The sequence below is a fragment of the Hyla sarda genome, chromosome 12, assembly GCF_029499605.1.
Source record: "Hyla sarda isolate aHylSar1 chromosome 12, aHylSar1.hap1, whole genome shotgun sequence".
NCBI lineage: Eukaryota > Metazoa > Chordata > Amphibia > Anura > Hylidae > Hyla > Hyla sarda.
Genome location: NC_079200.1, coordinates 45,234,322 through 45,261,693, shown reverse-complemented (window position 1 = coordinate 45,261,693; position 27,372 = coordinate 45,234,322). Strand labels below are relative to the sequence as shown.

At 43.7% G+C, this 27,372-nt stretch overlaps 1 protein-coding gene across 9 annotated transcripts in view; it reads right to left on the bottom strand.

The window, feature by feature from the left end:
* Positions 1 to 279: 279 nt before the first annotated feature.
* Positions 280 to 27,372, bottom strand: part of RDM1 (RAD52 motif containing 1) — a 43,228-nt gene continuing 16,135 nt past the window's right edge. For 3 of the 9 annotated variants that reach the window (XM_056549185.1, XM_056549184.1, XM_056549182.1), the window contains exons 2-8: positions 19,908 to 20,071; positions 19,279 to 19,458; positions 15,472 to 15,594; positions 4,435 to 4,597; positions 2,138 to 2,236; positions 1,032 to 1,120; positions 288 to 801 (exon numbers count right to left, since the gene is read on the bottom strand). In XM_056549185.1, the coding sequence (XP_056405160.1) occupies positions 700 to 801; positions 1,032 to 1,120; positions 2,138 to 2,236; positions 4,435 to 4,597; positions 15,472 to 15,594; positions 19,279 to 19,452 (750 nt within the window). In that variant the 5' untranslated portion in view covers positions 19,453 to 19,458; positions 19,908 to 20,071 and the 3' untranslated portion in view covers positions 288 to 699. Of the gene's footprint in view, positions 802 to 1,031; positions 1,121 to 2,137; positions 2,237 to 4,434; positions 4,598 to 15,471; positions 15,595 to 19,278; positions 19,459 to 19,907; positions 20,072 to 20,726; positions 21,044 to 27,372 lie in introns of those variants that run through there. The other 6 variants (XM_056549183.1, XM_056549180.1, XM_056549187.1 and 3 more) reach the window with 6 other exon arrangements.

Below are 27,372 nucleotides of genomic sequence, written 5' to 3'. Positions count from 1 at the left end.
AAATTTGTAAAACATGACGGAAACGATACAAATTTGGTATTGCTGTAATTAGGCGCCCTTAAGTATCAAACTAACATGATACCTCAACCACAAGGTAAATGGCGTAGAAAAGAAAACCACCACTTTCACAAAATTATCTTTTACTATTTCAATTTCACTTCTCTGATATATTTTATATATTATATATATATATATATATATATATATATATATATATATATATATATATATATAATTTTTTTAAATTTTTTTTCGGTTCGGAGAAAAATTATAAGGTATCGTTATAGTAGGTAATTATGGCTATTATAGGACGAGGAGGAAAAAACGAGAGTGTAAAAGCGAAAATTGGCCCGGACAAGTGGATCGTCATGAGGGACAAGTAGATTTTGCTCCGTTTTAGTCCCGTGGACAAGTAGTTATTTATTAAATTTCCACACCCCTGTATAGACAACACACTAATGTGCTACTATTCCTGGACAAAGCATCAAGGGACTTGTAGACCCATTACTACAGTGATGTTACTACTAAAACAGTGGACATGAGTCAAACGGAGTCTCTTTCTAAAAAAAAGGGCACTTGCATATACATTTTCTGGAGAAGAAACTAAACAGTCACAAAATAATATATTTCACAAAATAACATTACACATTAATAACAAATACAAAGTGCAAAAATACAGTGTGCAAAAGCTAAAAAAGTCTATGAGTCTATCAAAGTGTCTTCATGGAAGGAGATTTCTGCCCAGTCCTCCTCGTCTTCTCCTCCTCCCGCATCCATCGGCGCCCACGTGAAGTCATTCACCTGCGTTACAGAACATGTAGAACAAACTTATGAGAAGACTAGAATTATACGATCTGCAGAGAAAATCACACAATCTATACATAAGTCATTCATTGATAAAACCGAGCACTCCAGGTGTCTGTAGTAAAGTGCAGGTAGAAGCACTTTTTATGTTACATGGGACTGCAGCTAAAACATATACTGACAGCTGGAATTACTAGTTCAATACCTGGTGGTGCATTCTTTCATACCTGAATTAGTCCTTTCAGTTCTTCCTCTGATAGGCAATCCACATTATCCTCTTCTCCAGACACATATTCCACAGCAACTTTACCACTGTCTGTATTAAAAGGAAGAAATATAAAGCCTATATATATTGCAGCCACATTATTCTTCATGGGATCAGTAACCAAATTGACTAGACCTAAATTATCTTCCTGGGGGTCACTATAAGGGATATGTAAGCAATGGTGGGCCTTGCTGCAATATTTGTACACACTAGTAGAGAACATTTCACAGCAGAAAGTTTACCCCCAACTTTGCCACTTTTGATATCCTAAAAGCAGTGTCTCTCCGGTAGTAGCAAAACTACAACTCTCAACATGCCCTGACAGCCGAACGCTGGAGAACACTGCTAGGTAGAGGAATTTTAGGCTGGGTTCACACTACATAATTTCCAAGCAGAAATCTGCTTTTGAAATTCTAACACAGTAGAGTCTCAATGGTGTTAAAGGGGTACTCCAGCACTAAGACATCTTATCCCCTATCCATAGTCCGCCGCTGGGGACCCCTGTGATCTTGCACGCCGCACCCCGTTATAATCAGTCCCAGGAGCGTGTTCGCTCTGGGTCTGATTACTGCCGATCACGGGGTCGGAGCGTTGTGACGTCAAGGCTCAGCCCCGTGTGACGTCACACTCCGCCCCCTCAATGCAAGCCTATGGGAGGGGGCGTGGCAGCTGTAACAGGGTGCCGCGTGCAAGATCACGGGACTCCTGCGATCAGGCATCTCATCCCCTATCCTTTGCATAGGGGATAAGATGTCTAAGCGCCGAAGTACCCCTTTAATGGGATTTCACTGCAAATTGCCTATTACGGAATTTCCACAGCGCAGCGTTCCGCCTCAGAAGTTCATCTTTCCAAATAATGTTCCTTGTTGATTCTTCCGGTGGAATACATTACCTTCTATGCAGACGCCAATGTCTGTGTGGTTGTAGCTCTGACTGATTCAGTTGGCGCTAACTGCCCTGGGAATTTCCGGACGATATATTTAATCCATAAAGTGAACATAGTCTGACCAGAAGTGCCAAGAAGACTGGAATACAACACATACAAAAATAAGGGGTGATAACCATTACCTAAAACCACCAACAGGATCTTCTGGAAAGCATTAGATAGAGCCTTTTGCTCAGCATATTTCTGTACCTTCCCAGACTTTAATATATATTCCAGCGGATCTGGGGGGGGGGGAAAAAATTATGTATTTAATTTACAACACTTAAAGGGGTTCTCCGCCCATTAACATCTTACCCTTATCCATAGGGGATAAGATGTCTGATCGCGGGGGGGGGGGGGGGGGGGGGGGGGGTATGACCACTGGGGACCCCTGCAATCTCTGGGCCGGCACCAGCGATGCCCTGAACACAGAAGCCTGGAGCTTCTGTGTTCTTGACATGACGCCAGGCCCCCTCCATTCATGTATATGGGAGGGGGCGTGATGACTAGTTCACAGCCGTCATGCCTCATCCCATAGACATGAATCAAAGGGGGAATGGTGCTATGGTCGCTCCATCAGACTCCCATAGACTTTAATGGGTTTTCCGCTATTCTGTGCACAGAGGAAGTTCCGCACAAACATTTCTGACGTGGAACCAAATTACAGCGGAAAAATTAACATGTTCATTCTTCTGGCAGAGTCCACTAGTCAAAGCCCATTAAGCCAATAGACCAATAGACTTTTGCATTTCATCGCTAAATTTCGCTGCAAATTCCAATGAATATAAGGGACCATTCCACATAATGTCAGCTGCATAATACCATAGAGCACAAAGAGGATTTCAGTTAAAAGTATCCTCTCTGAATTCCATAGTGTGAACATACCCTAACATAATACGAAATATGAACAACCTCTGCAAAAGGTCTTATGGGTCAAATTTTTAACGGAAATAGAGCCGTAGAAACAAAGTGATAGAAACTTTTTAGTAATACTCTCTTTAATAATTGTTCCCTTGTTCTTCCTTAAAGGAGAACTCCAGCAAAAATAAACTTATTCCCCATCCACAGGGATAAGTAGAAGAGAGTCAGAGCGCTTCAACCCCCAGCAATCTCCTGAACGGGACCCCATCTTGCTCAGTGAGTAGATGTGTTGTCTACCGCTAGAGCCGGGTCCCGTTCAGGAGATTGTGTGTGTGGGGAGGGGGGGGTGGGGGCTCAGTGGTTGGAACCCCCCCCCGCAATCAGCTACTTATTCTCTATCCTGTGGCTGCAGTACCCCTTTAACTGGCACATCAACGGAGGAGAAGGATGAAAAGAGGCAATGCTGCACTGACCATTAAAGAGTACTTATCATAAAATAAACTTTCCTTAACTCCCCCACAGGTGTCCCTGACTCTCTCTGACACTATCCCTGTTTTTTTTTTTCCCATTAAAAACTGCTTAAAAATACCTTATTTCCTATGAGCTCTGCTGCTCATTCTGCCGGCCTTCTGTGATAGAGGAAGGGGGAGTGGCCCGGCAGGCGTGACGTCACATGAAGCCTGGCTGGGCTAACTTCCGCCCTTTCTCTTCTATTCCTCCTCTGTGCTGCGTTTCTCCTGGCTGTGCTGCGTATCTCCTCTTTGCTCGTGCTGCACTGAGGTTACGTGCAGCAGGATCTATATTACAGGAGGAGAAGGGGGAGATGCAGGAGGCGGGGATACTCAGAGAGTGAGCTGTGGCCTGATGTAATTTCCTGGGATGGGACCTCTGCCCGGCCAGCAGTGGTTCGAACATGCTGTGCGTGCGGGGGGTTTTGGGGGGGTAATTGGGAAGTGCATTCTGGACCCAGTAGGGAGACCCCCTAGTGGCCAGCATTTCAAAAATAAAAAACAGTTATAATTACATTTTTTTTTAAACAAATATATTGGAAAGATATATATTTTTTTTGTAAGCTATAACATATCAAAAGTTTAGTTTAATGAGAGTGCCCATTTGATAACAGACTTCTTTATTGTTCAGATCATAGCAGGAATAACGGTCAGAAAAGCAGTGGCGCCTCAATGGCGGAGGCACCCCTGCTTTTCTGACTGTTGTACCTGCTATGATCTAAACAATAAAGAAGTCTGTCATTAATGGTGAGTGCGGCATTGCCTCTTTTCATCCTCCTCCTCCTACGCACCACCACTTGGCTCAATAAGGATAGTGTTCACTTTGCTTCCAGCTAAAGCCTTAAAGGGACAGTGTATCTATGTCGAGGTGCTTGAAATCTCTAATTGTACCCTTTAACTGGCTCTTGTACATATGCTAATGCGGTATTCCCCGTCATGGAGGGAGCGAGGCGGATGTACTTAATTGTACAGTGAGAGCACCATCTATTACTGCAATGTTTAAATTGTGGTAAGGTTGTTGCATAACAGAGTTTCTATAAAGATCTTCAATCCTAAAATGTAATTGTTACCATTCTGCTTCTCAAGACACTCTTCTGCGACTCCGACTCCTCTGCTGCAAACTCCATGATAAGGAAGGATCACTTCAACAACACACAGGTATCTCAGTTTCCCCAGTTCTTGTGGATCCGATTCCATCTCTGGATTATCATCCAATCCAGATATATTCTGTAGCTGAAAGGAGAACAAACAGTATTGTGAGAATACTTACTCTACATTCAAGCTAGGTTAAGGGTATACAGTGATCCCTCAACTTACAATGGCCTCAACATACAATAGTTTCAACATACAATGGTCTTTTCTGGATCATTGTAACTTGAAATTAGACTCAACATACAATGCTACAGACAGTCCAGATCTGTGAAACGCATCACAAGTAGATGAACTGACCAATCAGAATGGGCATTTACTGGTAAATCACCTCTATTACTAAAGTGTATGCACTGACTGGTGTCTGGTAGCGCCCCCTACAGTACAGGAAGGAACTACAAGTTCTGTACTACTCTCTACCTGTGCCAGGGTTAGCTGCTCCTTTGGACACCAAGTAAGGGTGGCTCCATTTGGGACATTGCGTGTACTGTATAGGACCCTGAAGAAGCTCATGTCCTCTACATAAACCATTGTTTCCCAACCAGGGTGTCTCCAGCTGTTGCAAAACTACAACTCCCAGCATGCCCGGACAGCCAACGGCTGTCCGGGCATGCTGGTAGTTGTAGTTTTGCAACAGCTGGAGGCACCCTAGTTGGGAAACACTGAAATAGACAGTGATTACAGCTCCCAGCAGATCTTTATTACTTTTATATATAAGGATTTGCTTTATCTATATTAGTTATCTACTTATTTTTCTTTAATCCTCACTTTTTCCTATTTTTGGATGACATTTTGGGGCTTCAGAACCAATTACCAGGTTTCCATAGAGTTATGGTCTCAACATACAATGGTTTCAACATACAATGGTCATCCTGGAACCAATTAATATTGTAACTTGAGGGACCACTGTATTCACATGTAACGTATCTGCTCCGGCTCTGATGCAGCTATTTATGAAGATTTAACAGCAGCAAATCTGCAGCTGATACGGTGCGGGAGGGGGGTGTATGGAGCAGCGGTGGGGTACCACTAGTAACTTTAAATCTTTGCGTTCATTGTTTTATGATATCTATATAAATTTCCGATATTAGAATGAAATGCATTATATACACTTACATTGTTGCACTTGATACGTATTAGCACTTATGTATGATAAAGTGGATACAAATTTGCCCACATACTTGTTATATATTATTATAGGTTGATGTAATATGTATTTATTTGGCACTAGGAATGTAAATGATTTATGCACTTTAATTACAAGATACAGTGGGGGAGATTTAAAAAAAATCTATGTAGGGGGAAGAGTGGTGCAGTTGCCCATAGCAACCAATCAGATCTCTTCATTCATTCTTAAAAAGGCCTCCCCAATATTGCACAACAATACAAAGAGTGTCACAATGTCACAACAGAGATTGTTTAACCTCTTAAGGACCAATGACGTTGTGGAACGTCATGGCACCCTGGGCTTTAAGGACCAATGACGTTCCACAACGTCATGGCATTTTCCGGTCTCTGCCGCTCGCCGGGCAGAGATCGGAACTGGATGCCTGCTGAAATCCTTCAGCAGGGATCCAGGGCAAACGCCGAGGGGGTCCATGTAGGCCCCCCATGTCGGCGATTGCCGCAAATCGCAAGGGAAATCGCCCTTGCGATCTGCGGCGATACCGGGCTGATCGGGTCTCTGGGACCCGACCGCCCGGTAATTTCGCATGATCCCGGCTGTCACAGACAGCCAGGACCATGCTGGAGCCTAGGAGCGAGGTGGCAAGCCTGCCACCTCCTCCGATCCCCTGCGATCTGTCGGTTAACTAACCGACCAATCGCAGGGGGGGGGGGGTTACTTCCTCCCGTCCCCTTGAAGTCCGGAGAGGACGGGAGGAAGACCGGAGGACGCGGCGGGGGACGGGGGAGTGCTGGGGCCCGGCCCCGGTACTTACCTCGTCCCTGAAGACCCGGATCCCGGCGGCGGCGACAGGTGAGTATATCTTCAGCCGCGGTCGGGCCCTTTACAGCAATGCACGTCGCCGTAAAGCGACATGTATTGCTGTAATGGGACCCTGTAAACTACAACTCCCAGCATGCCCAGACAGCCCTTGGCGTCTGGGCATGCTGGGAGTTGCAGTTTTGCAACATCTGGAGGTCCACAGTTTGGAGACCACTGTGCCCTTCCAGATGTTGCAAAACTACACATCCTCAGCATGCCCTTACTGTCCAGGCATGCTGGGAGTTGTAGTTCTGTAACATCTGGCCCTTCAGATGTTGCAGAACTACAACTCCCAGCATGCCTGGACAGTTTTGGCATACTGGGAGTTGTAGTTTTGCAACATCTGGAAGGGCACAGATTGGGAACCACTGTATTAGTGGTCTGCAAACTAGTCCTCCAGATGTTGCAAAACTACAACTCCAAGCATGCTGGGAGTTGTAGTTCGGCAACATCTGGCTCTAAAGATGTTGCCGAACTACTACTCCCAGCATGTCTGAGAATGCTGGGAGTTGTGGTTTTGCAACAACAGGAGGCACACTGGTTGGGAAACATTGTCTGTTTCCTAACTCAGTGTTTCCCAACCCGTGTGCCTCCAGCTGTTGCAAAACTATAACTACCAGCATGCACTGATGGACTGTGCATGCTGGGAGTTGTAGTTTTGCAACAGCTGGAGGTCCCCCCCTGTGAATGTACAGGATACATTCACATGGGCAGGGGGCTTACAGTGAGTATCAGGCTGCAAGTTTGCGATGCAGCAAATTTTGCGCGCCAGCTCAAACTCGCTGTAATCCCCCGCCCGTGTGACTGTACCCTAAAAACACTACACTACACTAACACAAAATAAAATAAAAGGTAAAAAACACTACATATACACAAACCCCTACACAGCCCCCCTCTCCTCCCAATAAAAATGAAAAACATCTGGTACGCCACTGTTTCCAAAATGGAGCCTCCAGCTGTTGCAAAACAACTCCCAGTATTGTCGGACAGCCGTTGACTGTCCAGGCATGCTGGGAGTTTTGCAACAGCTGGAGGCACCCTGTTTGGGAATCACTGGCGTAGAATACCCCTATGTCCACCCCTATGCAAGTCCCTAATTTAGGCCTCAAATGCGCATGGCGCTCTCACTTTGGAGCCCTGTCGTATTTCAAGGCAACAGTTTAGGGTCACATATGGGGTATCGCCGTACTCGGGAGAAATTGCCTAACAAATTTTGGGGGGCTTTTTCTCCTTTCACCCCTCATGAAAAGGTGAAGTTGGGGGTCTACACCAGCATGTTAGTGTAAAAAAAAATTTTTTTTACACTAACATGCTGGTGTTGCCCCATACTTTTCATTTTGACAAGAGGTAAAAGGGAAAAACACCCCCCAAAATTTGTAATGCAATTTCTCCCGACTACGGAGATACCCCATATGTGGGCGCAAAGTGCTCTGGGGGCGCACAACAAGGCCCAGAAGGGAGAGTGCGCCATGTACATTTGAGGTGATTTGCACAGGGCTGGCTGATTGTTACAGCGGTTTTGACAAACGCAAAAAAAACTAAACCTCACATGTGACCCCATTTCGGAAACTACACCCCTCACGGAATGTAATGAGGGGTGCAGTGAGAATTTACCCCCCCCCCCCCCACTGGTGTCTGACAGATCTTTGGAACAGTGGGCTGTGCAAATTAAAAATTTTGTACATCCCACTGTTCCAAAGATCTGACAGACACCAGTGGGGGGTAAATGCTCACTGTACCCCTTGTTACGTTCCTCAAGGGGTCTAGTTTACAAAATGGTATGCCATGTGGGTATTTTTTGCTGTCCTGGCACCATAGGGGCTTCCTAAATGCGACATGCCCCCCGAGCAAAATTTGCTTTCAAAAAGCCAAATATGACTCCTTCTCTTCTGAGCATTGTAGTTCGCCCATAGTGCACTTCAGGTCAACTTATGGGGTACCTCCATACTCAGAAGAGATGGGGTTACAAATTTTGGGGGGTATTTTCTGCTATTAACCCTTGCATACATGTGAAATTTGGGTGGAAACACACATTTTAGTGAAATTTTTTTAACATTTTTTTTACATATGCAAAAGTCGTGAAACACCTGTGGGGTATTAAGGCTCACTTTATTCCTTGTTACGTTCCTCAAGGGGTCTAGTTTCCAAAATGGTATGCCATGTGGGCATTTTTTCCTGTTCTGGCACCATAGGGGCTTCCTAAATGCAACATGCCCCCCAAAAACCATTTCAGAAAAACGTACTCTCCAAAATCCCCTCGTCGCTCCTTCGCTTCTGAGCCCTCTACTGCGCCCGCCGAACACTTTACATAGACATATGAGGTATGTGCTTACTCGAGAGAAATTGGGCTACAAATATAAGTATACATTTTCTCCTTTTACCCCTTGTAAAAATTCAAAAATTGGGTCTACAAGAACATGCAAGTGTAAAAAATGAAGATTGTGAATTTTCTCCTTCACTTTGCTGCTATTCCTGTGAAACACCTAAAGGGTTAAAACGCTGACTGAATGTCATTTTGAATACTTTGGGGGTGCAGTTTTTATAATGGGGTCATTTATGGGGTATTTCTAATATGAAGACCCTTCAAATCCACTTCAAACCTGAACTGGTCCCTGAAAAATTGTGATTTTGGAAATTTTGTGAAAAATTGGAAAATTGCTACTGAACTTTGAAGCCCTCTGATGTCTTCCAAAAGTAAAAAATCGTAAATTTAGTAGACATATTGTATATGTGAATTAAAAAAAATTATTTGGAATATCCATTTTCCTTACAAGCAGAGAGCTTCAAAGTTAGAAAAATGCTAAATTTTCAATTTTTTCATCAAATTTTGGAATTTTTCACTAAGAAACGATGCAAGTATCGACAAAATTTTACCAATAACATAAAGTAGAATATGTCACGAAAAAACAATCTTGGAATCAGAATGATAGGTAAAAGCGTCTTAGAGTTATTAATGCTTAAAGTGACAGTGGTCAGATGTTCAAAAAACGCTCTGGTCCTAAGGTGTAAAATGGCCTGGTCCTTAAGGGGTTAATGAACATATGGTGTGAGGCTCAGATAAGTACATTGTATTCAAAATGCCCCCGTTATCTTGCCAAAAATCCAGCTGAGGCATACACAGGTTCCATACCATATGGGAATTACCTGCTTTAACCCCTTCCCACTACAGGACATATGCATACGTCCCAGCACCCAACATGTTCGCGCACTGGGACGTATGCACCCGTACTGCTGATCTCCTGCTCTGCTGTGCGCAGCTCAGGAGATCGGCGGCGGTATCCGGCTGTCAATCACAGACAGGGCCCGCTGCAGCTGCCGGGGCTGCAATTGCGCCGGTCCCGGCAACATTAACCCCATAGAAGCCGTGATCAATCCTGATCATGGCATCTATGGTGTTGACAGGGGGAGAGTGCTCCCCTTGTTCACCAACGGCGGCACCGCGATACACCGTATTTGCTATGGCAGCAGAAGTATACTATTGCAGCATAGTATCACCTGTAAAAAGTGAAAAAATCTAATAAAAGTATGTAAGTAAGTGTAAAAACATAAAAATAAAAGCCCAATAAAAGCCCTGTATTATCACAAAAAAAAATTATCATATAAATACTAGGTGTTGCCACATCCATAATGACATGTACTATAAAGCTATAATGTGAATTATCCCGCACGGTGAACGCCGTAAAAAACAACAACAAAAAAAGCGCAAAATTCACCAATTTTGGTACAAATAGCGGAATAAAATAAAATAAAAAAAAGGTAGCATGTATCACAAAAATGATATATATATATAAAAAGTACAGTTTGTCCCGCAAAATGCCCTCACTCAATGGCGTCAGACAAAAAAGTTATGGCTGTTGGCAAATGATAACACAAAAAAAAGGGAAAAGAATTTTGCTCAGAAAAGGAAAAAAGAACATAAAAAGCTACATAAAATGGGTATCGTCATAATCGTACCGGCCCACAGAATAAATATAACATCCCTTTTGCCACACAGTGAACACCATAAAAAAAAAAAAAAAAACACCAGAAATTTTAAATTTTCAAGTTTTTCACAATATTTGGGAGTTTTCCATAAAAAATGCTTCATGTGTCAACAAAAATGCACCATTTATATAAAATACAATACGTCACAAAAAAACAATCTCAGAATCGCTCCGCGTTCTAAAGTTATTACCATTTAAAGAGACACATGTCAAATAAAAAAAATAAAAAAAGAGCCTGGTCATTAACCCCTTAAGGAACATTGGTTTTTCCACTTTCATTTTTTCCTCCTTACCTTTAAAAAACCATAACTCTTTCAATTTTGCACCTAAAAATCCATATGATGGTTTATTTTTTGCGCCACTTGATTGATCTGACTTTTTGATCGCTTTTTATTCATTTTTTCATGAAATAAAAAGCGACCAAAAATACGCAATTTTGGACTTTGGAATTTTTTTTTCACATACACTTTAATTTATGTTTAATTAATGATATATTTTTATAATTCGGACATTTCCGCACCTGGCGATACCATATATGTTTATTTTTATTTACACTCAGGTTTTTTTTAAATGGGAAAAGTGGGATGACAAACTTTAATTAGGGAAGGGGTTAAATGATCTTTATTTCTTTTTTTTTTCCATTTTTTTTGCAGTGTTATAGCTCCCATAGGGGGCTATAACTCTGCACACCGTGATCTTTTACATTGATAAATGGTTTGTCATTGGAAACCATTGATCAATGATTCTGCCGCTTGACTGCAATTGGACATAAGGTCACACCAAACTCCAAAAATGGGCTGGACAAAATTATTGGCACCCTTAACCTCTTAAGGACCCATGACGTATGCATACGTCATGAGTCCCGGTCCTGCGATATAACGCGGGGTCACACGGTGACCCCGCATCATATCGCGGCGGGCCTGGCGTCATAGTGAAGCCGGGACCCGCCTCTAATAGCGCGCGGCACTGATCGCTGTGCCGCGCGCTATTAACCCTTTAGCCGCGCACTCAAAGCTGAGCCGCGCGGCTAAAAACGAAAGTAAAAGTGCCCGGCTAGCTCAGGGAGCTGTTCGGGATCGCCGCGGTATAATTGCGGCATCCCGAACAGCTGTAGCACAGGAGGAGGTCTTCTTACCTTCTCCTGTTCTGTCCGATCGCCGAATGAATGCTTCATGTCTGAGATCCAGGCTTGAGCATTCAATCGCCGAAAACACTGATTGATCCATTCCTATGGAGATGGATCAATCAGTGTAAAAGATCAGTACATGCAATGTTATAGCCCCTTATGGGAGCTATAATGTTGCATAAGAAAGGTGTAAAAAAATCATTAACCCTTTCAATTATCCCTTCCCCTAATAAAAGTTTGAATCACCCGGCATTTCCAAAAATAAAAGAAACATTATGTAAATAATAATAAAAATAAACATATGTGGTATCGCCGCGTGTGGAAATGTCCGATTTATAAAAATATACCGCTTTTTAAACCGCTCGTTCAATGGCGTACGCGCAAAAAAATTCCAAAGTCCAAAATAGCGCATTTTTGATCACTTTTTATACCACAAAAAAAGTGAATAAAAAGTGATCAAAAAGTCTGATCAGAACAAAAATGGTACCGCTAAAAACTTCAGATGACGGCGCAAAAAATGAGTCCTCAAAGCGCCCTGAACACAGAAAAATAAAAAAAGTTATAGGGGTCAAAAGATAACCATTTTAAACGTATAAATTTTCCTGCATGTATTCATGATTTTTTTCGGAAGTGATACAAATTCAAACCTATACAAGTAGGGTATCATTTTAACTGTATGGACCTACAGAATAAATATAAGGTATCATTTTTGACAAAAAATGTACTGCGTAAAAATAGAAGCCCCCAAGACTTACAAAATAGTGTTTTTTCATCAATTTTGTCGCACATTGATTTTTTTCCCCGTTTCACCGTAGATTTTTGGGTAAAATGACTAATGTCATTACAAAGTAGAATTAGTGACGCAAAAATTAAGCCATTATATATAATTTTAGGTGAAAATTTTTAAGAGTTATGATTTTTTAAAGTTAAGGAGGAAAAATTGAAAATGAAAAAACGGAAAAAGCCCGGGTCCTTAAGGGGTTAAATTAATATTTGGTTGCACACCCTTTGGAAAAAAATAACTGAAATCAGTGGCTTCCTATAACCATCAATAAGCTTCTTACACCTCTCAGCCGGAATGTTGGACCACTCTTCCTTTGCAAACTGCTCCAGGTCTCTCTTATTGGAAGGCGCCTTTTCCCAACAGCAATTTTAAGATCTCTCCACAGGTGTTCAATGGGATTTAGATCTGGACTCATTGCTGCCACTTCAGAACTCTCCAGTGCTTTGTTGGCATTCATTTCTGGGCGCTTTTTGACATTTGTTTGGGGTCATTGTCCTGCTGGAAGACCCAAGATCTCGGAAGCAAACCCAGCTTTCTGACACTGGGCTGTACAGTGCGACCCAAAATCCATTGGTAATCCTCAGATGTCAAGGTGCCTTGTACACATTCAAGGCACCCAGTGCCAGAGGCAGCAAAACAACCCAAAACATAATTGAACCTCCAACATATTTCACTGTAGGTACTGTGTTCTTTTCTTTGTAGGCCTCATTCCGTTTTTGGTAAACCGTAGAATGATGGGCTTTACCAAAAAGCTCTATCTTGGTCTCCTCTGTCCACAAGACATTTTCCCAGAAGGATTTTGGTTACTCAAGTTCATTTTGGCAAAATGTAGTCTTGCTTTTTTATGTCTCTGTGTCAGCAGTGGGGGGCCTCCTGGGTCTCAACATTTAAATTAAATGAAGCGCTAAATGCAAATAAAATCCATTTATTTGAGGACAAAGTAGGAACAAGAAGGGTAGTTACGTGTTTCAAGCGCCAAGCGCTCTTAGTCATACCAGGTAGATATGACTAAGAGCACTTGATTCTTGAAACGCGTAACTACCCTTCTTGTTCCTACTTTGTCCTCAAATAAATGGATTTTATTTGCATTTAGAGCTGGATCCTACCTTCCTTGTTTTTCTCCATTGTTTGGTGTTGTCCAGCACCTGGATCCGTGCTCCATCTGTTCCAGGCGGGGTGAGCTGGCTGGAGTCTTCTCCTTCCCTTCCTCCAAACCTATTAGTATGTTTTGAAGTGTGGGAGGAAACCGGAGTACCCGGAGGAAACCCGCACAAACACAGAGAGAATATCCTAAAGGGGCCTTATTGTAGTTTAGTCCTATAACGTGTTCTGGCTATAGTCTCTAACCTTTCAGATGCCCCTATGTTTCTGTGTGGGGACTTTAATAACTGCAAAGTAAAAAGGAGAATGAAGCTGGCACTACCTCAAATGCTGTATCCCCCAGTGATGCACTGCTACTGCTAACTCTCTGTCTGTGGAAATGGCGGTGCAACGTCCCATAGACGAAGACAACAAATCCAAACGGAAGGAGTAAGTCGGACGGCAACTCACTGTATTCCACAGAGCTTTATTCAGAGATCAAGGGTGCAAGTGATAAACAGGTAACAGTAGAGCGACGTTTCGTGGTATACGCTTCTTCCGGCTCAATACTGTGACGCGGCGGTGGCGCTGCTGATATATACGTCAGCACTGTTGTAGTTCTCTTTGTATTTTTATAATGTTTTTATTCTGCACTTACCTGTTTAACAATTATCTGTCAGTAGCGCTGATGTGCGCATGCGCCGACATATGTTATGCTGGTTGCCGCGGCGACCACACAGTGCTGACTTCTATCAGCAGCGCCGCCGCCGCGTCACAGTATTGAGCCGGAAGAAGCGTATACCACGAAACGTCGCTCTACTGTTACCTGTTTATCACTTGCACCCTTGATCTCAGAATAAAGCTCTGTGGAATACAGTGAGTTGCCGTCCGACTTTCTCCTTCCGTTTGGACTTTAATAATCTATTAAATAATGGGGTACAAGGGCTACAGGGAACTTCTTATTATTACTGTTGGTACAGCACCTACACCTCTAGTCTGGGACTCTTTGAAAGAGTTCTTGATTGGTCTTTTTATCTGGGATATTAGTACCCAAAAGACATGTACTCAGGAGCAGGGTGAATGGGTACGTCAAGGGGTGTTGAGTGTGGAGTGCCATTATCTTTCTGTTCTACTGTATGGTATCTACCCAGGAGGTTTGGGATGTGGCGCTACAAGAGTATAAGTCGTTGTTGGTAAACTCCTTACTTCCATAGCAAGGGCTCAGCAGGATATCTCTTATATTAGTCATCTTCAGGATCCTTCTGGACAGGAGGTCACGGACAAAGTGGGGACAGCATTTTTACTGCACTGGAGTACTCCTTTAAATTGCTGACTTGAGCATTGGTGAATAGACTGGGGAAAGTGATTCACTCACTTTGATCATGACAGGAACGTCTAATGTAGACAACATCTTCTGCCTTTTTAATCTGTAGCTGCGATCTTTGTGCTCATAGGCGTTGTGCCCTGAGTACAACCCTTTCAGTTAAAGGGGTATTCCAGGAAAAAACTTATATATATATATATCAACTGGCTCCAGAAAGTTAAACAGATTTGTAAATTATTTCTATTAAAAAATCTTAATCCTTTCAGTACTTATGAGCTTCTGAAGTTAAGGTTGTTCTTTTCTGTCTAAGTCCTCTCTGATGACACCTGTCTCGGGAAACGCCCAGTTTAGAAGCAAATCCCCATAGCAAACCTCTTCTAAGCTGGGTGTTTCACAAGACAGGTGTCATCAGAGAGGATTTAGACAGAAAAGAACAACCTTAACTTCAGAAACTCATAAATACTGAAAGGATTAAGATTTTTTAATAGAAGTAATTTACAAATCTGTTTAACTTTCTGGAGCCAGTTGATCTATATAAAAAAGTTTTTTCCTGGATAACCCCTTTAAGGGGCACTAACATACCACTCCATATCACTGACCTCTACACTATGCACTCATCTTTTTCTCTCTTCAGCAAATGGTGATTAAATGGATGTAAGATGGCGATTACTCACAGCTATGATCCTCTTGCACCAGCCATTAAACCCCAGGTAATAGTTCGCCAGCTCCTGACACTTTTGGCTGTACAGTTCCAGAGACTTGTATGGAAATCCTTTCTGTTTGATGCATATTTGTACCTATATGAAAAAAATAAAAAATAAATAAAAAAGAAGAAGATCAGGCTCATCTACATAATGCAGCACTATATTCAGACTCCTGTTAGCAGCAATATATTTCATTGTGTTCACCATCCAACAATTTACAGATGGAATTCACCTACTACATCTTATATTATACTCCAGAGCTGCGCTCACTATTCTATAATGAACCATCGTTTGTTGAAACCATCGTATGTTGAGGGATCCGTGCAATGTAAAGTATAGGACAGTGGTCTACAACCTCCGGACCTCCAGATGTTGCAAAACTACAACACCCAGCATGCCCGGACAGCCAACGGCTGTCCGGGCATGCTGGGTGTTGTAGTTTTGCAACATCTGGAGGTCCGGAGGTTGAAGACCACTGTTAGAGGAAGTTGTACTCACCTGTCCCCACCGCTCCAGACTGTCACCGCTCGTCACCGCTGCCCTGGATGTCGCCTTCCATTGCTGTCGCCGCGTCCCCGGGGTGTCCCCGACGTTCCGGCAAGGCCTCTGCTTCCCCGGCATCCGCGCTCTCCGTCGCCGCCATCACGTCGCTACGCACGCCGCTCCTATTGGATGACGGGACAGCGTGCGCAGCGACGTGATGACGTCGATGGAGAGCGCCGACAATGCAGGGGATCCCGAAGAGGACGCTCCGGAGCCCCGAGGACAGGTAAGTGATCGTCAGCGGACCACACGGGGAACCGTATACGGCTATCCGGTGGCAGCTGAAGCAGTCTGCGCTGCCGGATAGCCGTTTATGCGATGGCCCCGACATACAAAAGCATCGTATGTTGATGCTGCCTTCAACATGCGATGGCCTCTGAGAGTGATCGTATGTTGAAATGATCGTATGTCAGGGCCATTGTAGGTCGGGGGGTCACTGTATATCTACTTGTATATGGGTGAAGGCAAACATACCCTTTAAATTAGAGGTGCACCGAAATGGAAATTTCAGAACCGAAACGAAACCGAAATAAAAAAAAACGTCCGGCCGAAACCGAAAATTACTTCTCCCCGTCTTCTGGTAAAATGCAGCGCTCCGCTCATTAGATTAGATTCCCCCACATTAGATTGCCAGCTCCCCCACATTAGGTCGGGAGTTCCCCCATATTAATAGGCAGCTCCCCCACATTAGGTCAGCATTTCCCCCACAATAGTAGGCAGTTCCCCCACAATATTAGGCAGCTCCCCCCAACAATATTAGGCAGCTCCCCCCAACAATATTAGGCAGCTCCCCCCAACAATATTAGGCAGCTCCCCCCAACAATATTAGGCAGCTCCCCCCAACAATATTAGGCAGCTCCCCCCAAACAATATTAGGCAGCTCCCCCCAAACAATATTAGGCAGCTCCCCCAAACAATATTAGGCAGCTCCCCCAAACAATATTAGGCAGCTCCCCCAAACAATATTAGGCAGCTCCCCCCCACATTAGGTCAGCAGTTCCCCCACAAAAGTAGGCAGGTTCCCCACAATAGTAGGCAGTTCCCCCACAATATTAGGCAGCTCCCCCCAACAATATTAGGCAGCTCCCCCCAACAATATTAGGCAGCTCCCCCCCACCAAAAGTAGGCAGTTCCCCAACAATATTAGGCAGCTCCCCCCACATTTGTAGGCAGCTCCCCCCACAATATTAGGCAGCTCCCCCCACAATATTAGGCAGCTCCCCCCCACAATATTAGGCAGCTCCCCCCCACAATATTAGGCAGCTCCCCCCCACAATATTAGGCAGCTCCCCCCCAACAATATTAGGCAGCTCCCCCCCACAATAGTAGGCAGTTCCCCAACAATATTAGGCAGCTCCCCCCACATTTGTAGGCAGTTCCCCCACAATAGTAGGCAGCTTCCCCCCACCCCACAGACATACAGCTTCCAGCCATATACAGTGTACGGCTGGAGGCTGTATGTCTGTACTGCTGCCCCCACAGTGATCCGGTCACCGCTCCTCCGGCCCGGGGTCACATCTACTGCTATGGCCTATGGACCATAGCAGTAGGTGCCGGGACCGGAGGAGCGGTGACCGGAACACTGAAGAAGATGACGCGGTCACTTACCAGGCCCCGGCCGGCGCGCGTTCTCCTGCGACGATCCTGCGGTCCTCCTGAGTCTCTATGGTTGTACGCACGGGACGTCAGTGACGTCCCGTGCGTACGACCATAGAGGCGGAGAAGCGAGGGACCGAAGGAGGATCGCAGGAGGACGCCGGGGAATGGTGAGTGACCGGCGGACATCCTTATGTCCCGAAAAGATTTTTCGGGACACAGGGATGTCCGGGATAGGAATACTTCTTTTTATGTGCCCAGGCCAACTCCCGTGTGTGGCTGCAGGCGGGGGCCGGCCAGAGCATATAAAAACTAATACTGGCTTTGCCAGTCTGGGCATGCTGGGAGTTGTAGTTTCACAACAGCTGGAGGCCCCCTAGTTTTTAGTATACAGTATTAGTTTTTATATGCTCTGGCCGGCCCCCGCCTGCAGCCACACACGGGAGCCGGCCCGGGCACATAAAAAGAAGTATTCCTATCCCGGAGAGCGCCCCCCCCTAGATGTTGCGCCCGGTGCGGCCGGCCCCCCCTGCACCCCCCCACACTACGCCTCTGCCACTGGCAGTGTTTGTAACTTGTGCTGTGGGCGGGCAGGGGAGGTGGGTCATTATCGGCACATTTTTTGTTGTTTCGGCATTTCCCCAAAATAGCTATTTTCGGCCGCCGATATATCGGTGCATCCCTACTTTAAATGGTATATTTTATTATTACAAAGTACTGCATATAGCAGCCTTAGGCTGCAAAGGATTGTAAACTATAGATTGGCAAACTCTTCAAGGGTTCGGTTAGGTGGGCTGGCCGAACTTTCTAAAAAAAAGAGCAGGTTCTCCATGAACTGGCAATGAAATAAGCCTCAAAACATGCATATAATACTGCGTAACACACTGCACTAGTGGAATTTGTATGCTCTAACTAAAATAAAGCTGCATAAAGTACCCCTGTTGGCAGATGCCTGCCAGTGTTAAAATGCACACAAAGGTATCAGAAGACGCAGTGGAAAGGTATCAGAAGACGCAGTGGAAAGGTATCAGAAGACGCAGTGGAAAGGTATCAGAAGACGCAGTGGAAAGGTATCAGAAGACGCAGTGGAAAGGTATCAGAAGACGCAGTGGAAAGGTATCAGAAGACGCAGTGGAAAGGTATCAGAAGACGCAGTGGAAAGGTATCAGAAGACGCAGTGGAAAGGTATCAGAAGACGCAGTGGAAAGGTATCAGAAGGCGCAATGGAAAGGTATCAGAAGACGCAATGCATTTTTCAAAGCATTCCAAAAATTCTCCCTTTTTGAAAGATGCAACAGTGTTAAGAACTTGTAGATAGTGAAGAAGAAAAAGCTTTTGTAAACAGTAAAAAACTGGAAAAAAAATTTTTGAGCTAAAGTCAGAAGTGGATCCATAAGGGAGGAGAAGTATAAGTCCTTCCTTTATATGTCCTATTCCTTTTGAATACACTTCTGGCTTTGGCTCAAAAACTGCAGTGGCAGATATCCAAAAACTGCCAGAGAAAAAAACAAGTGGAAACTTAGCCTTAGAATGTAAAGGAGGAAAAAAATGTGAGCCAAAAAAAAAATTTGCTGGGTCATGAAGGGGTTAAGCAGGTCAGGTTACAGACCACAACCAAACTCTTAGATCGGATATTACCTTCACAGGGGTGTCCTGGAAGAGGTTCTTCTTGTCGCAAGCGGCCTGGGCTCTTCTGGCGCTTTGGGAGGAGTAGTATTTGAGGACGGCATAGTAACCAGGCCCTGCCACGCTAGCATTAGGGACAAGCTTCAGCGAGTAGAGAGGCCCAAACTGAGAAAACACTTTTAGCATAGAGCACTAGAAAAAGAGAAACGCGAGAACAGGTCACCACATAAACACATTACACAAAGACATCCAACACCTGTAATTCATTACTTCCGAAAACATGACGCCCGCCATTAACCAGGGCCCTGCAGGTGAGTGACACAACATTTAAAGCAGTGGTCTCAAACTGTGGCCCTCCAGATGTTGCAAAACTTCAACTCCCAGCATGCCCGGACAGCCAACGGCTGTCCGGGCATGCTGGGAGTTGAAGTTTTGCAACATCTGGAGGGCCACAGTTTGAGACCACTGCTTTAAAGGAACACTGCTGGCAAAATTGATAACTGCGCAAGGCGTGAAGGGGCGGAGAATGACATGGATTCAGCATACACAAATGACAGAATGCTGGTTTCAACAAAATTGCTAGATTAAAAAAAAAATGCAAAAAATTTTTATAAAAAAAAAACAAAAAAAAGCATATTTACCTCCCATGGTTCAAAAGAGGCCTCCAGTGCTGACGTATCATCCCATGTGACTACTGCAATGGTCAAATGTGAGTGTTGAAATGTCTCTGCTGTTGGCAGACCTGTATCTTTAACTAGACCAACAGGGCCTAAGCCTAGGGCGGCACTTTATCAGGGGGCAGCAGCTGGAGAAAAGATTATCATTATTTTTATTTTTTTACGGCTGCCACTAACTTGGCTCTGAACAGGTTATATGTGTTTCAAGATTTGCGCCCTCCCCCAATGACCCCGGTAAACAGTGGGACCCCCAGACTAGCATGAACCCCCCCCCCCCCCCCCCCCAATGGGCCAGGCAGCACAAAACCTAAATACACGCTGGATATTGGCCAGGTGTACAAAGACGATGGGGGACCAAGAAGTGTTGCCATGGCCACGCCAAGTAAGGCGAGTGTTTTTATTTTTAGATTTGTTTGTTTTCCACAAAAAATCTGCACCAATTACAGCTTGATTGTTTTTTTTTGTTTTTTTTACAGTAAATTCCACCTTTTTGAACCTCATTCACATGTCGCGGAGGAAAATCTGCAAGAAAATCCAACTAGTGTCCTAGATTCTCAAATCTTTAGGGTAGAAAACATGAATTGACAGCAGTATTAGTTTTGCACAAATAAGTAATTTCCAACCTGTGACTCTCTAGAGGCTTCAACAAAAAAGGAAAAAAAAAAAAACCACACCCAGCATGCCCTGACACCCACATGCTATCAGGGCATGCTGGGAGTGATAGTTTTACTACACCTGGAAAGCCAGACATTGTGGAACAGTAGTGTCTAGGTGAATACTGACATCTCCTGGAGACGTGGTGTAATTACAAGTCGTACTCTGTAAGTATGTGGATGTATGCAATGCGCATCCGCGTGGGGAAAGCCGCCTCCGAGAAGGCGCATTCCATCCGGTGATGTAAAGATTTTCTCGATCCGTAGAAAACTTAGAGAGCATGCGCAGCACTACGCTGACAGCGTAGGGCTAACGTAGGCAGCGTTAGGAGTGTACCCAACTGCACATGCGCAGTTGTCCGTACCGTGCAGAGCGCATGCACAGCTTTCCTCCGCTATGCAGTTAGCGGAGGGAGGCTAGTGTATGTTAGCACATGTGCAGTTATTCAGAGTAGTCCGTAGAAAACTTTGAGCGCATGCGTATGTAGTTAGTGTAGGTAGCGTAGTGCAGCAGGCAGGGAGAGAGGGAAACCTGCATAGGCTTAGGGTAGTTTAGCATTAGTGTAGTGTAGCTAGCTTAGATTGTAACGTAGATAGCGTAGCTTAGGTTTTATAGTGAAAGGAGGTAGGTTGTAGGTTTTAAAGTAAAGAGACTACAACTCTCAGCATGCCCAGGCATGCTGGAAGTTGTAGTTTTGCATGTTTTACAGTGAAGGGACCACAAATCCCAGCATGCCCAGACAACTAACGGCTGTCCAGGCAGGATGTAGTTTTACACAGGTATAGAGTAATTAGTGTAACGTAGTGTTAGCGTAGTTAGTGTAGCGTAGTGTTAGAGCAGAATAAGCATAGTGGGTGTAACGTACTGCTAGCATTGTTAGTGTAGCGTAGTGTTAGCGCAGTTTTAGAACAGTTAGCGTAGCGTAGTGTTAGCGCAGTTTTAATGTGGCTATCATATCGTAGTGTTAGCGTAGTTAGTGTAGCGTAGTGTTAGCGCAGATTAAGCATAGTTAGTGTAACGTAGTGTTAGAGTAACATAGTGTTGGCGCAGTTTTAGAACAGTTAGCATAGCGTAGTGTTAGCACAGTTTTAACGTGGCTATCGTATCGTAGTGTTAGCGTAGTTAACATAGTGTAGTGTCAACAGTTTTAGCGTAGTTATTGTAGAGTAGCTAGCGTAGCGCAGCGTTAGAGCAGTTTTAGTGTAGTAGTGTTAGTGCAGTTTTAACAGTTAGCATAGTGTAGTGTTAGCGCAGTTTTAGCGTAGTTATTGTAGAGTAGCTAGCGTAGCGCAGCGTTAGAGCAGTTTTAGCGTTGTTAGCGTAGCAGTGCTAGTGCAGTTTTAACACAGTTGGCATAGTGTAGGGTTAGCGCAGTTTTAGCGTAGTTAGCGTAGCGCAGTTTTAGCACTTAGCGTAGTGTTAGCACAGTTTTAGGGTAGTTATTGTAGCGTAGTAGTGTTAGCACAGTTTTACACAATTGTAGTGTAGTTAGTGTAGCGTAGTTTTACACAGGTGTAGTGTAGTTAGTGTAGCGTAGTGTTAGCACAGTATTACACAGGTGTAGTGTAGTTAGTGTAGCGTAGTGTTAGTACAGTATTACACAGGTGTAGTGTAGTTAGTGTAGCGTAGTGTTAGCACAGTATTACACAGGTGTAGTGTAGTTAGTGTAGCGTAGTTTTACACAGGTGTAGTGTAGTTAGTGTAGCGTAGTGTTAGCACAGTATTACACAGGTGTAGTGTAGTTAGTGTAGCGTAGTGTTAGTACAGTATTACACAGGTGTAGTGTAGTTAGTGTAGCGTAGTGTTAGCACAGTATTACACAGGTGTAGTGTAGTTAGTGTAGCGTAGTTTTACACAGGTGTAGTGTAGTTAGTGTAGCGTAGTGTTAGCACAGTATTACACAGGTGTAGTGTAGTTAGTGTAGCGTAGTGTTAGTACAGTATTACACAGGTGTAGTGTAGTTAGTGTAGCGTAGTGTTAGTACAGTATTACACAGGTGTAGTGTAGTTAGTGTAGCGTAGTGTTAGTACAGTATTACACAGGTGTAGTGTAGTTAGTGTAGCGTAGTGTTAGCACAGTATTACACAGGTGTAGTGTAGTTAGTGTAGCGTAGTGTTAGCACAGTATTACACAGGTGTAGTGTAGTTAGTGTAGCGTAGTGTTAGTACAGTATTACACAGGTGTAGTGTAGTTAGTGTAGCGTAGTGTTAGTACAGTATTACACAGGTGTAGTGTAGTTAGTGTAGCGTAGTGTTAGCACAGTATTACACAGGTGTAGTGTAGTTAGTGTAGCGTAGTGTTAGCACAGTATTACACAGGTGTAGTGTAGTTAGTGTAGCGTAGTGTTAGCACAGTATTACACAGGTGTAGTGTAGTTAGTGTAGCGTAGTGTTAGCACAGTATTACACAGGTGTAGTGTAGTTAGTGTAGCGTAGTGTTAGCACAGTATTACACAGGTGTAGCGTAGTTAGTGTAGCGTAGTGTTAGCACAGTATTACACAGGTGTAGCGTAGTTAGTGTAGCGTAGTGTTAGCACAGTATTACACAGGTGTAGTGTAGTTAGTGTAGCATAGTGTTAGCACAGTATTACACAGGTGTAGTGTAGTTAGTGTAGCATAGTGTTAGTACAGTATTACACAGGTGTAGCGTAGTTAGTGTAGCGTAGTGTTAGCACAGTATTACACAGGTGTAGCGTAGTTAGTGTAGCGTAGTGTTAGCACAGTATTACACAGGTGTAGCGTAGTTAGTGTAGCGTAGTGTTAGCACAGTATTACACAGGTGTAGTGTAGTTAGTGTAGCGTAGTGTTAGCACAGTATTACACAGGTGTAGTGTAGTTAGTGTAGCGTAGTGTTAGCACAGTATTACACAGGTGTAGCGTAGTTAGTGTAGCGTAGTGTTAGCACAGTATTACACAGGTGTAGCGTAGTTAGCGTAGTGTTAGCACAGTATTACACAGGTGTAGCGTAGTTAGCATAGTGTTAGCACAGTATTACACAGGTGTAGTGTAGTTAGTGTAGCATAGTGTTAGCACAGTATTACACAGGTGTAGTGTAGTTAGTGTAGCATAGTGTTAGCACAGTATTACACAGGTGTAGCGTAGTTAGCATAGTGTTAGCACAGTATTACACAGGTGTAGTGTAGTTAGTGTAGCATAGTGTTAGCACAGTATTACACAGGTGTAGCGTAGTTAGTGTAGCGTAGTGTTAGCACAGTATTACACAGGTGTAGCGTAGTTAGTGTAGCGTAGTGTTAGCACAGTATTACACAGGTGTAGCGTAGTTAGTGTAGCGTAGTGTTAGCACAGTATTACACAGGTGTAGTGTAGTTAGTGTAGCGTAGTGTTAGCACAGTATTACACAGGTGTAGTGTAGTTAGTGTAGCGTAGTGTTAGCACAGTATTACACAGGTGTAGTGTAGTTAGTGTAGCATAGTGTTAGCACAGTATTACACAGGTGTAGTGTAGTTAGTGTAGCGTAGTGTTAGTACAGTATTACACAGGTGTAGTGTAGTTAGTGTAGCGTAGTGTTAGCACAGTATTACACAGGTGTAGTGTAGTTAGTGTAGCGTAGTGTTAGCACAGTATTACACAGGTGTAGTGTAGTTAGTGTAGCGTAGTGTTAGCACAGTATTACACAGGTGTAGTGTAGTTAGTGTAGCGTAGTGTTAGTACAGTATTACACAGGTGTAGTGTAGTTAGTGTAGCGTAGTGTTAGCACAGTATTACACAGGTGTAGTGTAGTTAGTGTAGCGTAGTTTTACACAGGTGTAGTGTAGTTAGTGTAGCGTAGTGTTAGCACAGTATTACACAGGTGTAGTGTAGTTAGTGTAGCGTAGTGTTAGCACAGTATTACACAGGTGTAGTGTAGTTAGTGTAGCGTAGTGTTAGCACAGTATTACACAGGTGTAGTGTAGTTAGTGTAGCGTAGTGTTAGCACAGTATTACACAGGTGTAGCGTAGTTAGTGTAGCGTAGTGTTAGCACAGTATTACACAGGTGTAGCGTAGTTAGTGTAGCGTAGTGTTAGCACAGTATTACACAGGTGTAGCGTAGTTAGTGTAGCGTAGTGTTAGCACAGTATTACACAGGTGTAGCGTAGTTAGTGTAGCGTAGTGTTAGCACAGTATTACACAGGTGTAGCGTAGTTAGTGTAGCGTAGTGTTAGCACAGTATTACACAGGTGTAGCGTAGTTAGTGTAGCGTAGTGTTAGCACAGTATTACACAGGTGTAGTGTAGTTAGTGTAGCGTAGTGTTAGCACAGTATTACACAGGTGTAGTGTAGTTAGTGTAGCGTAGTGTTAGCACAGTATTACACAGGTGTAGCGTAGTTAGTGTAGCGTAGTGTTAGCACAGTATTACACAGGTGTAGCGTAGTTAGTGTAGCGTAGTGTTAGCACAGTATTACACAGGTGTAGCGTAGTTAGCGTAGTGTTAGCACAGTATTACACAGGTGTAGCGTAGTTAGCATAGTGTTAGCACAGTATTACACAGGTGTAGTGTAGTTAGTGTAGCATAGTGTTAGCACAGTATTACACAGGTGTAGTGTAGTTAGTGTAGCATAGTGTTAGCACAGTATTACACAGGTGTAGCGTAGTTAGCATAGTGTTAGCACAGTATTACACAGGTGTAGTGTAGTTAGTGTAGCATAGTGTTAGCACAGTATTACACAGGTGTAGCGTAGTTAGTGTAGCGTAGTGTTAGCACAGTATTACACAGGTGTAGCGTAGTTAGTGTAGCGTAGTGTTAGCACAGTATTACACAGGTGTAGTGTAGTTAGTGTAGCGTAGTGTTAGCACAGTATTACACAGGTGTAGTGTAGTTAGTGTAGCGTAGTGTTAGCACAGTATTACACAGGTGTAGTGTAGTTAGTGTAGCGTAGTGTTAGCACAGTATTACACAGGTGTAGTGTAGTTAGTGTAGCATAGTGTTAGCACAGTATTACACAGGTGTAGTGTAGTTAGTGTAGCATAGTGTTAGCACAGTATTACACAGGTGTAGCGTAGTTAGTGTAGCGTAGTGTTAGCACAGTATTACACAGGTGTAGTGTAGTTAGTGTAGCGTAGTGTTAGCACAGTATTACACAGGTGTAGTGTAGTTAGTGTAGCGTAGTGTTAGCACAGTATTACACAGGTGTAGCGTAGTTAGTGTAGCGTAGTGTTAGTACAGTATTACACAGGTGTAGCGTAGTTAGCATAGTGTTAGCACAGTATTACACAGGTGTAGCGTAGTTAGTGTAGCGTAGTGTTAGTACAGTATTACACAGGTGTAGTGTAGTTAGTGTAGCATAGTGTTAGCACAGTATTACACAGGTGTAGTGTAGTTAGTGTAGCATAGTGTTAGCACAGTATTACACAGGTGTAGCGTAGTTAGCATAGTGTTAGCACAGTATTACACAGGTGTAGTGTAGTTAGTGTAGCATAGTGTTAGTACAGTATTACACAGGTGTAGTGTAGTTAGTGTAGCGTAGTGTTAGTACAGTATTACACAGGTGTAGCGTAGTTAGCATAGTGTTAGCACAGTATTACACAGGTGTAGTGTAGTTAGTGTAGCATAGTGTTAGCACAGTATTACACAGGTGTAGCGTAGTTAGCATAGTGTTAGCACAGTATTACACAGGTGTAGCGTAGTTAGCATAGTGTTAGCACAGTATTACACAGGTGTAGTGTAGTTAGTGTAGCATAGTGTTAGCACAGTTTTACACAGGTGTAGTGTAGTTAGTGTAGCATAGTGTTAGCACAGTATTACACAGGTGTAGCGTAGTTAGCATAGTGTTAGCACAGTATTACACAGGTGTAGCGTAGTTAGCATAGTGTTAGCACAGTATTACACAGGTGTAGCGTAGTTAGCATAGTGTTAGCACAGTATTACACAGGTGTAGTGTAGTTAGTGTAGCATAGTGTTAGCACAGTTTTACACAGGTGTAGTGTAGTTAGTGTAGCGTAGTGTTAGCACAGTATTACACAGGTGTAGCGTAGTTAGCATAGTGTTAGCACAGTATTACACAGGTGTAGTGTAGTTAGTGTAGCATAGTGTTAGCACAGTATTACACAGGTGTAGTGTAGTTAGTGTAGCATAGTGTTAGCACAGTATTACACAGGTGTAGCGTAGTTAGCATAGTGTTAGCACAGTATTACACAGGTGTAGTGTAGTTAGTGTAGCATAGTGTTAGCACAGTATTACACAGGTGTAGCGTAGTTAGTGTAGCGTAGTGTTAGCACAGTATTACACAGGTGTAGCGTAGTTAGTGTAGCGTAGTGTTAGCACAGTATTACACAGGTGTAGTGTAGTTAGTGTAGCGTAGTGTTAGCACAGTATTACACAGGTGTAGTGTAGTTAGTGTAGCGTAGTGTTAGCACAGTATTACACAGGTGTAGTGTAGTTAGTGTAGCGTAGTGTTAGCACAGTATTACACAGGTGTAGTGTAGTTAGTGTAGCATAGTGTTAGCACAGTATTACACAGGTGTAGTGTAGTTAGTGTAGCATAGTGTTAGCACAGTATTACACAGGTGTAGCGTAGTTAGTGTAGCGTAGTGTTAGCACAGTATTACACAGGTGTAGTGTAGTTAGTGTAGCGTAGTGTTAGCACAGTATTACACAGGTGTAGTGTAGTTAGTGTAGCGTAGTGTTAGCACAGTATTACACAGGTGTAGCGTAGTTAGTGTAGCGTAGTGTTAGTACAGTATTACACAGGTGTAGCGTAGTTAGCATAGTGTTAGCACAGTATTACACAGGTGTAGCGTAGTTAGTGTAGCGTAGTGTTAGTACAGTATTACACA